Genomic DNA, 12,318 nt, shown 5'->3' on the forward strand with positions numbered 1-12,318 from the left:
AAATTTATAGGTTCACCACACAGGTAGTACTTTAAGAGGTTGTTACCTAACGCATTGCTACAAAGTCGCCTATTTTTTTTTAATTTCTGCACTTCAGTAAGCTATTTTTAAGAGTTCTAAGGACGTGTGAAATAGATGGGAGAAATAATCTTATGCCTTTTATGATTAAGCCACTTTATCAAAGCACATTTTAATGGGTGCAGCGAGAGGAAGTGCTTGAAATAGCTGACTGTTTCAGAAGTGAAATTTCTCGTAAGTCATCACTTGCTTTTGTTACATGGATTAAGAATTGAACTGGTGGCAGCTGCTGCAGCCGCTGCCGCAGCAAGACTCAGCTAGCTAGTTGAAGGGAAGGGGGTCTGTCTTGATTTCTAGCGAGTAAAGCGCGGTTGTTTCCCGGCAGTGTGAAGAGTGCCTGTGCTGGCAGCACAGCGTGTGCATGGGGCTGCTGGAGGAGAGCATCCCGGAGCAGTACCTCTGCTACGTCTGCCGGGACCCCCCAGGTAAGCTTCGGTCCCTGTGCTCATCTCAGGGTGTCTGGATGTCTTGTTACGTACAGGTTCCATTGTACGTCAGCTGTCTGAGACACCATGACCTCTGTGTCAGCTAGACTCCGCTTCCATGTTAAAATTTAAAACTGGTTTTCACTGTTTGTTATAGTTACATTTTCCATATTAATTATTTAGGCAAAAGCATTAGCATAAATTCCTCAGCATAAGTAACTACCTTACTGGAAGGAGAGGGTTGTGGCTTTTACCTGAAAAGAACTGGCTCCTTAATCTACTCCTGTGTATTGATATCTAAATAGGTTAACATATGGCTTTTGAACGGACTCAGAGTCTGAACTCACGCTCCTCCTGACGTGGTTTTGAACGAGTGTCTGATAGTGCAGCAGATGAACCTAACGTCAGAGCAGATGGGATGTCCAGTTATCATGCCCAAGCCCTTTAGTTTACTGACGAGGCAGCTAGGGCACAGAATGTCGCATGCCTCGTGCACAAGGATGGTGCTAGACTGGCCGCACCGAGAGGAAGACCTGTGCCTTTGGGCTCCCTGTCCCTGCGTGCCTTCCTCCACGCAGAGGCTCTCCGAGCAGCAGTGTTCTGCATGTCGTGTGCACTTCCATCTCCGAGGCAGAACCCATCTACACATCTCAAATGAAAGGCTGCTGCCTTGTTCTGTCTATCAGAAATAATAATAATAATAACACTAAGAAGCAGGAGAGTTATCCAAACCTACGTGAAGGTAGGCATTTGTTCATTCATTCATCCAGCACCATTTATCGGATGCCTTCTGTTTGCCAAAATCTGTGGTGAGAGGTAAGGTGATTGATTCTAACCACGCCTTCCTCTCTCTCACAGCATAGTAGGGGACACAGACATAGAAGCAACTAATTGTAATAGGAAATAATTACTATCGGTGGTGAAGATATAGGATTATATTGGATTCTGTGAGCTCTTAGATGTGAGGGAGGGGTCCTTAGTCAGTTAACTAGAACTCTTCGTTTCGCCCAGTTCAAAAGAAATGTTAGTGAGAGAAACAGGTACCCCTGTCTAGTTTCTATCGAGCCCTTTTGGCCTTTTTAGAAAACAGATGACAGAGACATAAAAAATGGAAAGCAACACACTCAAGGTTCCTCTGCAGGTGTGACCTGCCACTGACCACATCCTTCATGGAGTTTGTCCTGCTTACCGGGCAGGACATGTGAAGGTGGGAGGAGCTCTCACAGTGCCAACTCCTCGACGCACTGTCTGACTCGTCTTGAATTTGTTCTTAGTCCTAGATAGAGCTCGCCTTGTTCACTGAGTGATGTTAATCGGGTAGCAGTTGAAGGGAAATCTGAATAAGTGGAATCCTTTGTCACTTTAATGTCAACTTTATCTACAGGTCAGAGATGGAGCGCAAAATATCGTTATGATAAGGATTGGTTGAATAATGGGAGAATGTGTGGATTATCATTTTTAAAAGAAAACTACTCTCATCTCAATGCCAAAAAGATAGTTTCCACACACCACCTGCTTGCTGATGTCTGTGGTGTTACGGAAGTCCTGCATGGGTTACAGCTGAAGATCGGAATCCTAAAGTAAGTGAAGGGCGGCAAAGGGAGGGACATACTTTAGTGTGAATTTTAATTTAAACTAAATCGGTTGGCTTTTTGCAGGTTCAGATTAGCAGCTTGGAAGACAGAATAGATATTTGAACAAATTTTAACTTTAAAAAAAAGGAAAGGTTAGTAACTTTTTGGATGAACAGCTCCTTCATGCCTATTGTCCTGGAATAGAGAAGCGTGGGTGAATAACAGCGGCGTCTAGTATTTCAGCAAATGTTAGTCCCGTCAGTGTTTTGGGGGCTCACCTTGTGCACAGAAGTACAGTTGCTGTGGTGAACCCTTTGGTGTGTGTCCTCCTTCAGGAATGCTGTCACAATGAAATAGATGCAAAGGTATATTTTTAAATTACCTTAAGATGGGCTTTGAGGGGAGCCAACAGGTCATGTAATCCATTCGTCTCCTGTGCACCAAATACGTTTTAGTCATCCCGGGCAATTTCTCCTTAAAAACAAAGCAAAACAAAACAAAAAACACTGAACCTCCATACATAGCAGAATGTTCTTGAAGTCCTTGTTTTTAGTTCTTCCTAATACCTCCCTAGAATTTCTCTTTTAAAAGTATACATATTTTATATAAAACAGGGTGATTCACTGGTTCTTCACAAGATTTTCTTTATTTTGACTCACTTGCCTGGGCCGGAAACGTGCCCCTTCCCTTCCTTCCATCAACGTCCCGCCCCTCCCACAGTGGCGAGGCCCACTGAGTACTCTGTCCCTGTGGTTCCTTACCGTCCCTGTCTCTCTCCTCACCAAGACTGTCTGAGCGGACTGTTCTTCTCACGTGAACAGTTGCCATACCTTGTAAATTCCTGGTGGCTCCAGTCTTGTGCTCTTTCAGTTCATCCTTCATACTGTTGCCAATGTGATCTAGTAAAAGATAAAGAGGAGTTTGTCTCTTTGGAGCTTAATGTACCGTCGTGTCTTCCTGGTGCCCAATGAGAAGAGTGCAGGCTCGTTCAGCATGCACTCTGAATCCTTCCACGATGCGTATTCTCTCTGTCATTTTGTTGTCATGTCTTCCCTCTCCTAATTTTTCCCCCAAATGTTCCAGCTATACCAAACCATAATCGCCGAATGAAGCATGCTTTTTCATAGCTCCAGGCCTTTACTCACAGCCAGAATAACCTTCTACCATTAGTCCTTCTAGCGAATGCTTTTTCATGATTACCTTCCCAACTAGAGCTGATCGCATCCTTGGCAGACTCCATGCATACTGATTTCAGGCACTTTGGTGCACCTTGTTTATGTCTGCCTCCCCTTACTAAGCCACGGGTTCCTTGAAGGTAGGGCTTGTGTCTTATTTATCATTTTATTCCTAGAGGTTAGTGGAGGGATAAGTACTCAGTAATTGTTGAATGGAATTTGCTTCGGTTGTATGCCATAAACCTGAATATGGATTTCTTTATAAAAAGGCCACGCAGATGGTAAAACTCAAAGGAGAAACTAAATTATTAAGCTAAGCTTTTTTTTTAAAACCTGGTTGTCCTTGACATCAGTATGAATTTCTGTACATTCATAATTTCACTAAGGATTTCATCTGGACAAATTTTGCCTCATGCCTATAGGCTCTCTTTATGTTAATATTTCTAATAATAATAGTTATTGTCACTAGCTATTGTTTATTGGAAGAGTCTACTACGAAACCTGAAGTCGCTGGTTTCACGTGCTACTTCATGTAATCCTTACAGTAAAGTTCTTACTTTGTTTGATAGATGGGTAGTCAGAGATAGAGGTTCTGTACCTTGTCCAAACTCCTCCTCTAAGGCACAGCAGAATTCAACACATTGGACTAGTGAATTACAAATCTAGCTTTCCTTCTACTATGCCTTTTACTGTCAAAGAATTTTTGTATTATCTGGCTATTAAACTATTAGGAGTTCAAAAGATAAAATTTATAATTTCAGAAACAAGGCTTATTATTAGAAAGAAAACTAATTTGTCTCCTGGTATTTATCTAATTTGGAAATTAGCAGTTCACAAACACTGTTGAGCCTTCTCAAAGGTTTATACCTCCAGAATATCCTCCTTTTACTTACTACAGAATATTATGAATGGATTCCTCTTTTGCTTACTACAGAATTTTAATTACTACAGAATTAACTATGCGATATCATGCTCACATGTTCAGTGAGGATGGGGGAAAAGGGATATTATCATGGACTGTTAGTGAGCATGTAGTTAGTACAGCCTCTTTGGAGGCCACTTTGACAGTACCTGTCAGGATTAAAATGTGCATACATTATGTAGGAATTTCATATCTAGAAATTTATCTGACTGATAAATTCCCACTTGTGTGCAGAGGTACACACATGCAAACACACACACGTGTATTGGCGGGGAATTGGTTGGTGAGACTAGACTGCAGCACATTAATACTGTTCAGCTACTAGAGTGAAAGTAAGGGAAAATCTCTATGTACTGACAAGGCAAGATGCCCTTACGTGTTATATATGAAGAAGGCAAATTGTATGAGAGCCCCATTTGTGTAAAAAGAAAAAGTGTGTGCTTACCCACTTAAAAAATAATTTTATATGTACAGAAAAAGTGTGGAAGGTTATACTTCAGTTATCCATGATTGCCATGGCAGGGAGGTTTTTACTTTGTACACATTTGTAATCTGAATTTTTTGTCATGAGGAAGTATCACTTTTTGATTGACTAAAGATGTTAAAATATTGCTCATGTAGAAGTTTCTCATGTTGTACAGTTTTAAAAAATACAGTGAAAAATGAGTAAAAGAAGTGCGTGTATCAGATGATGATGTGAACTGTCACAAAAGTACATTCATTATTGCTTTTCTACCTGAGTTTTATTTCTATAAAATTATGACATTTTACATTTTGGATGAAATTCTGGGGCAGGTTAACCTAGAAAGTACCTTTACTTTTGTCTTGAGTGCCTGACGTCCTGCTCACCTTATTCGCTTGGCGGTGCTCTAGGTCTTCAATAGAGAGGTGGGGATCGGTCCACCCAACTCAGTACACTGAACATACAAAAGGCATGGATAACTGAGGGTTAACTATGTAATTGTACATTCTGAAATTTATTGTGGCATTATACTTGTTGCCGGACTTTTTTTTTTCTGAACTGCTGTTTCTCCAACTTTATTTTAAGGAATAAACATCATCCTGACCTTCGTCTCTGGGCTTGTTCTGGGAAGAGGAAAGATCAAGTAATTGCTGGGGTAGAAAAAAAACTAATGGTGCAAGACACAGTTAATGTGGAAGAAAAGAAGTATCATGTACAGAACCATAAAGAACCACCTCGTTTGCCCCTAAAAGTAGAGGGAACTTATATAACAAGTGAACACAGCTACCAAAAGCCACAAAGTTTTGGTCAAGACTGCAAAACTCTCGCAGACCCTGGGAGCTCAGATGATGATGATGTTAGTAGTTTTGAAGAAGAACAGGAATTTCACATGAGAGATAAAAACCGTTTACAATACCCAGTAAAAGAAGATGGAAAGCCCGGAAAGGTATAACTAGTTCATTTGTCTTTGCTTGGAAATACAATAGAACAAAGGAAAATTTTGTGAAATAAAACATACTGAGATCCCAGATTTTACTTACATTTCCAAGTTCACAAGTACCTTGTTAGGGTAAACACATTTTTTGCTTTCGCTACAGAAAACACTGGCCATTTGAACATTTAATTATCCCCTAATTCAGAAATGTAGTAATTCATTAAACTTTTACCTTAACAAAAGTTTCAAGTTTATAAGTACACTTAGATGCCTCTAAAAACCATGAGCCAAATTTTTTTCCAAATGAGAATGTCTACGTGTGAAAACATGGAAGTGCATGTGGGTGTGTATATATTAATATAATTTGTGTTCCTTTTGTATGTGTTTTAGATAAAAAGTGGCACTTTTTATCTAAAAAGTCGTCTTTTAAAAAATTATAGCATATTTGTATATGCATATCAATCACATTATGCACTAAGTTGAATTCTCATAGCTCTGTGTACATTGAATATTTGTAAACTTATTTCTTGTTCACAACTTAGAGATGTCGTGCCTTCATTTTTTATTGATTTTTCAATTAGCAATACTGCTTTAAAATTAGTTATTTTTCTGGCCTCTTTTATCAAGTAAGTTCTATAAATAAATACTTAACTAAATTTGAAAAGCCTATATTACCCGAAATTTTGTGGTAAATTATTTTGTCAAATTAATATCCCTCTTATGAAATGAGTTATCGCTGGTGAAACTGAGGTCAGATTTTGTGTGTGTGTTAAGCAGTCTGCACTTTTTAAGTTTTTAAGGGGTTTTTCTCTTCCCCTCACCTCACTGATTTAGCTGCAATAATAAAGTCCAGTCTGCAGTTAGCCTTTGCCAACTATCTTAATTTTTTTCCATCATTGCTTTTTGCCTTCACTCCATTTATGACACAGCTTAGATTAACTGGGGAAGGGGTCAGTCTAAATTAGCTGGGGTTTCTAGTTACGGAATATAATTAGCTCCTTCATTTCTTCAGCAGGTTTTATTGAAGGCCTTCTACCCTGTGTAGCACTCTGCTAGGCATTGTGAAGAGGCATAGCAGGCATGTCTGCTTTTCAGGACCATCAGATGTAATTTAGTTATGTGCTAGTACTTCCTTTACAAATAATCTGGGAGTCCGGTTGGATTTTACCTATCACTGTGGGTAATGATGTTTTTAATGCGTCTTTCCCTTTATGACATTACATTTCATCCAATTCTTTGTTTTTTCTGTTGGCTCTTTGGAGAAGAATTCAGCTGAAAGGAATACAGTATTTGTTTATAATGATAAAAAGGGCACTGAAGACCCGGGAGACTCACATCTTCAGTGGCAACTCAATCTCCTTACACACATAGAGAATGTGCAGAATGAAGTCACCAGCAGGATGGACCTGATAGAAAAAGAAGTTGATGGTAATTTAAGAAAGAACTGAAATACAATTGCTGTAGCCTGTAAAGTGTGTTTATTGCACTTTTGAATAATTTAATTGAAGTTTTTGAAATTATGGGACAAAAACTACAGATGTTGTCCAGGCTGATGGAGCTTTGCTGCTCCCTTTACATTGTATTTAACACATCTGGCATTTAGGGTCTTTTAGTCTCAAGACAATATGACTGGATATTTTAGGGATTTTGTTTTTTAAGATGGATATTTGTTAAATATTGCCCACCTGCGAGGCTCAGTATATACCATATGGAATATTTATTATTCAATGAAAAATATTATTATTATTCATTGAATAATATTCAATAAATTATTATTCAATAAATAATATTCGGTGAATATTTTCATTGAACTGTGTTTTTTTTTGGAAGTCAGCATAAGGACTTTAAGCATATTTGAAATATGGGGGAGAACATTTTGTTTTCACTTTGGACAGTGTTTGTTAAGTGAAATTAACAACAAAGAAGTCCTGCAAGTTTAAGTAGATAAAGCTTAAGTTTGCATACACATTTTCAAATGTTTTTCTTCTATATTTAAAAATTTTGTTGCACCGGAGCCCTAAGGAGTGGACAGGAAAAATGTTATCCCCATTTTATAGTTGAGAAAATAGAGTAATTTAGATTACTCGATTCCTAATCTAGTGGTTTCCTATGCTTTTTGACTCCATTTTTTTAACCTCATAGATTATATCTCCTGCCCACCCCCGCTTTTTTTTATTTGTGAAAGTATGTGCTACTTTCATCCCCCAGTAAGTTAGAGTTCCTACTGCTTCGTTTTTCCCTGTGAAAAGAAGAAATGGAAACCCATTTCAGAAGCATCTTCCGTTTGGTTATAAGCCAGTTGTAGAGTTAGTTTAGTTAGTTTTAAGTAGATTTTTTTATATATAAATTTATTTATTTTGGCTGTGTTGGGTCTTCATTGCTGTGCGTGGGCTTTCTCTAGTTGAGGGGAGCGGGGGCTGCTCTTTGTTGTGGTGCGCAGGCTTCTCATTGCGGTGGCTTCTCGTTGCGGAGCATGGGCTCTAGGCGCGCTTCAGTAGTTATGGCTCATGGGCTCAGTAGTTGTGGTGTGTGGGCTTAGTTGCTCTGCGGCATGTGGGATCTTCCTGGACCAGGGCTCGAACCCGTGTCTCCTGCATTGTTAGGCGGATTCTTAACCACTGTGCCACCAGGGAAGCCCTTAAGTAGATTTTTGAAGAAGAAGAAAATGCAACTTGATGCTATCCCCTATTACTATTAATAAAAAGTATAGAATGTAATTAATTGCATTCTGCCTGAACTTCTAATATGCTTCTTTTTTTTTTAAAGTACTGATAAAATAGTGGGAATGAAAGGACACTAAGAAATTGCTACCTCCTTTCCTTTGTTAAAAAGAACTTCTAGATTTAAAAAAATGGTTAGAGTAGCTAAGTTTCATTTAAAATGGAGATGATTTAAGCCTAAATTAATAGAAAGCTTGAGCAGGAACAGGGAATGTTGTTTCCTGTTCCAGAAGAGAGTAAAGGAGACACTCAAAATGCAGTTACTTTATATCTTTAAAAGGAAAAATTACCTAAAATGACGACAGATAGAACAACAGATAAAGATTACTGAGACGGGCTAGAACCCTTGTGGGATGAGGTGTAGAGGACGCTTAACTGCTCAGAAGTGACTTCTGTAGATTGGCTTTCTAGCGAAAGGGAAGGGAACTCTTTCTCCACCACTTTTTCAGCCTTCTAATTATACCATTTTTTGACGGTGTTTCCAGTTGCCGTTTAAATGTGTTTGTTCTTCTCTTCTCTCTTTTAGTTCTGGAAAGCTGGCTTGATTTCACAGGGGAGTTGGAGCCACCTGATCCTCTCGCGAGGCTGCCCCAACTTAAACGCCACATCAAACAGCTCCTAATGGACATGGGCAAAGTACAACAAATAGCAACTCTCTGCTCTGTATGACAGCAGTGAACACCTAATGCAAAGAATGTGGCTCTGTTCAGTCGACTAATTTTTATTATCCACACGGCTGCTAAGTGGATAGTTAAAAAGCTTAGTGATGTTTGGTCATTTACTGATTTGTGACATCAACAGGATGGCACCTTGGAAAGGAAAATGAAGAACAACTTTATCAAGGAAGCTAATATTAAAAAAATTTATGAGCTAGATACAAATGATGACGTGTCATATGCCAAGGATCAGTGGAGGTAGCATATAATCTGTGCTAAGGGAATCAGATTGGCAGGATTTTTGAATAGTTGCTAACATGAAGCTCGAGATACCTGTAGAAAGAAATATGGTGTACTACATAGTTTTTAGTAGAAAGATCTATGTTTATAAACCAACATTTGGCCCAAACCAAAATTGTAGAGGAAATTTAAATTCTGGAGAGTTCTATAAGCTTGTTGTAAGAACTGTCTTCTCTGCAGATGATCTACCTGCACCGAAGTTTAGAGTATTGAAACTTTTATAGGATCATGAGCTGTTTCTTAGGTGATGAATGTCCTTAATGAGAAAACTGACAGTAGAAGTCTCACTTCTGAGGAAAACAGTTGTGGAATTCTTACTTCATTATGAATATATTGTAAAAACAAACAACAAAATAATTGGAGTTTATTGCTGGCATTAAGCTCACTGTAAAAAACAGAATGGCTCACAGAAGGGTCAGTGTGCCAAATGATGATGATACTGCTGGAAAGAGAATTTTAAATCCTGTGGGAGATCTCTCACCCAAGTCTTACATAATGCCATCAGCCCATCAGAAACACATGTATCACATATACTATATAGAGAATATATATAGTCAAATTTCAGTATTCAGGTTTCAACGTACAGTTTGATCCTGAGTATGCTTGGTATTTGCCTTCAGAAAAAAAGAAGTTGTAAATAACCTCAGCTGGGATGAGGAGTGACAAAAATATCAAAATAATTTGTGGCTGTGGATTTTTTAACTGCTGGTAGTGGAATACTGGAAAAACTTCATTTCTGAAGATGAATTTTATTTTTAAAAAATACATGCGCACTCAAAACTCTTAGCTTTGATCACAAATGGACAGATTTCTGAAACCAAAGGCAACTCAGTTGCTGTGTCAGCTCTTGCTGGATTTCGAGCCCAGGCCCTCTCGTCTGCCAGTGCTCTTGTGAGTTGTGTGCTGCCCCCAGTGCTCTGCGTGCAGGTATGCGTTAAGTGTGTGTGCTTGTTTGAAACAAACACTCAACGTACATATGTACATAATCTACACATATTTATATCTACACATATCTAGTTTTATTACTATAGACTATAAGAACTGGTGGTTAACATGAAATGTTACCTTTTAACAGACTGTTTTTAAAAATTAAAAATGTATGTACAGGTTTTGAAACTTTTTTAAAAAGAGGAAAAACTGTTAGGAGGCTATTTGATGACATATAACACTTGAATATTTTATGCCTCGTTCTGTTGATCAGTTCTAGCAATCTGTATAAATGCATTTTAGAACTGATGGACAGTAAACTTGAATTTATCTTTGATAAGAATACATGCCACTGTACATGCAGATATTATTTAAATTTGCAAACACACTGTTCTATATGTAAGGTACTGTATGTAAAACTCTTTATTAAAACAATTCCACATATCATAAAATTTCAGCTTGCCTTTTTGCAGCCTTATATTTTGATGTAAAGATGATTAAAAGAATGTGCAAAACAGTCATTAGACATTTTTATTGCCTTTTGACATTCTCCAACTTGACAAATGTGCCAAAGATCACAGACATAAAATACAGCCCTGTATTACTTATGATACATTAGCTTTGTCAAAAATCTTACTGAGAAATGAAAAGCTTTAGTAGAGGGATATGAGGTAGTTATTAAATTTGCATATTAAAGTAAAAATAATAGTGCCTATATTTCATGTGTGGAGTAAATTTGCTAATGTCTGTATTTCAAGTTTAATACTTTGTCTTTCATTTGTGTTTTAAAATAATGGCTCTAATCTTTTCCCTATTATGGTTAAATTCTAGACATTTAATTTATATCTTTTTTTTCAGAATGGAGCAAGTAGCATCCTTAACAGGCTGTGAATAGCGGTGTTGCCTAGATTCTTGTCACATGCACAGAGGACCCTTTGTACCCAGTGGCACTCATATTCTTAATCCCTGATGACCACAGTTAAGTTAATGTGCATTTGTTCTTGGAGTATCTTAAAATTAGTTCACTTTATCTGTTAGCAGCCAGCAAACTAGAAGTTCAACTAATAATTAGAATATTGAATTTTTGCTCTGCTTTTATGCATATGAATTGGGAGTCTGAATTTTTACTTTATATTTTAAAGTAAATCTGTATCAAATTACTTGTATGCACATACCCACTTAATATAGAGTATATCAACAATTGGTTGAAGCCTTTTAGCAACTAGCTGGCCGAGTCATTCCTTATTTAGGAAAGTGAATTCATTTTTGAGAAGTAAGTCCATTGTGTGAGGTTTCAGATGAGTTTTCTTTCCACTTAGTCTTACTTAAAAAATGTGAGTATATATTTAAATATAAGCAATAAACTAGAGAGGGTGTTTCTTGAACTTTTCATTGCTACCCAGACAGAAGAGACCGACATTGGTGGGGAAGGATCCTTCTTACTATGGTACTGATAAGTATAATGTGTACTTCTTCATACTCCTGTGTGTTTCTACTGACTTATTATTTTCAAACTTAAGAGTAACACACACTTTCCTTAAAGGAAATTGATTATTCTCATAATTTCAGGTAAAATCCTTTTTCCTAACACTCACCTTATTTCCACTGACTTACGTCCTCTCAGATGTTCATATTCTGTGTGTTCAAAATGAAGGAGCCCATTTCCCCTCCAGCCAACTGGGTCTCCTGCCAGCTTCACTCTCTCTGCTTTAATATCACCACCCTAAGAGCCCCGGCTTGAAACTTGCAGTCCCTCCCCCTTATCCATTTCTTCACTAGATGTGCTGGTTCCTTAAAATGGATGGTGTCATCTTCCTCCTCCTCAATCCCACCAGTAGTACACCGTCTTTTACAAAATCATGTCATGGAGGTATTACTGTGGGCTTAAGAAATTTTAATTTTGTCTTCATTCTGATTCATCAAAATGGTCACTGTCAAGCTAGGGGATTAACATTGAGTGACTGCTCTGTGCCAGGTATTGTACGTGTTACCTGCAGCATCTAATTTCGTTCTTTTGTGGGAAGGTAAGACAGGATCATTTTTAAGATGGGGAAGCTGAGGTTTAGAAACATTTAGAGACTTGTCATAGATTAGTGACAGGTTCAAGACGCAAACCCTGTGCTGTTCAAACTCATGCTCTTTCC

General features: G+C 38.1%; 1 protein-coding gene across 2 annotated transcripts in view; it reads left to right on the forward strand.

Moving 5' to 3' along the window:
• Positions 1–11,866, forward strand: part of PHF20L1 (PHD finger protein 20 like 1) — a 79,839-nt gene extending 67,973 nt beyond the window's left edge. For both annotated transcript variants that reach the window (XM_007447992.1, XM_007447993.1), the window contains 5 exons: positions 404–503; positions 1,888–2,083; positions 5,223–5,583; positions 6,837–6,999; positions 8,818–11,866. In XM_007447992.1, coding sequence (XP_007448054.1) covers positions 404–503; positions 1,888–2,083; positions 5,223–5,583; positions 6,837–6,999; positions 8,818–8,960 — 963 coding nt within the window. In that variant the 3' untranslated portion in view covers positions 8,961–11,866. The remainder of the gene's footprint in view (positions 1–403; positions 504–1,887; positions 2,084–5,222; positions 5,584–6,836; positions 7,000–8,817) is intronic.
• The last annotated feature ends 452 nt before the right edge of the window (positions 11,867–12,318 follow it).

The sequence above is a fragment of the Lipotes vexillifer genome, unplaced genomic scaffold (assembly GCF_000442215.2).
Source record: "Lipotes vexillifer unplaced genomic scaffold, Lipotes_vexillifer_v1.1 scaffold796, whole genome shotgun sequence".
In the NCBI taxonomy this organism is placed as follows: domain Eukaryota; kingdom Metazoa; phylum Chordata; class Mammalia; order Artiodactyla; family Lipotidae; genus Lipotes; species Lipotes vexillifer.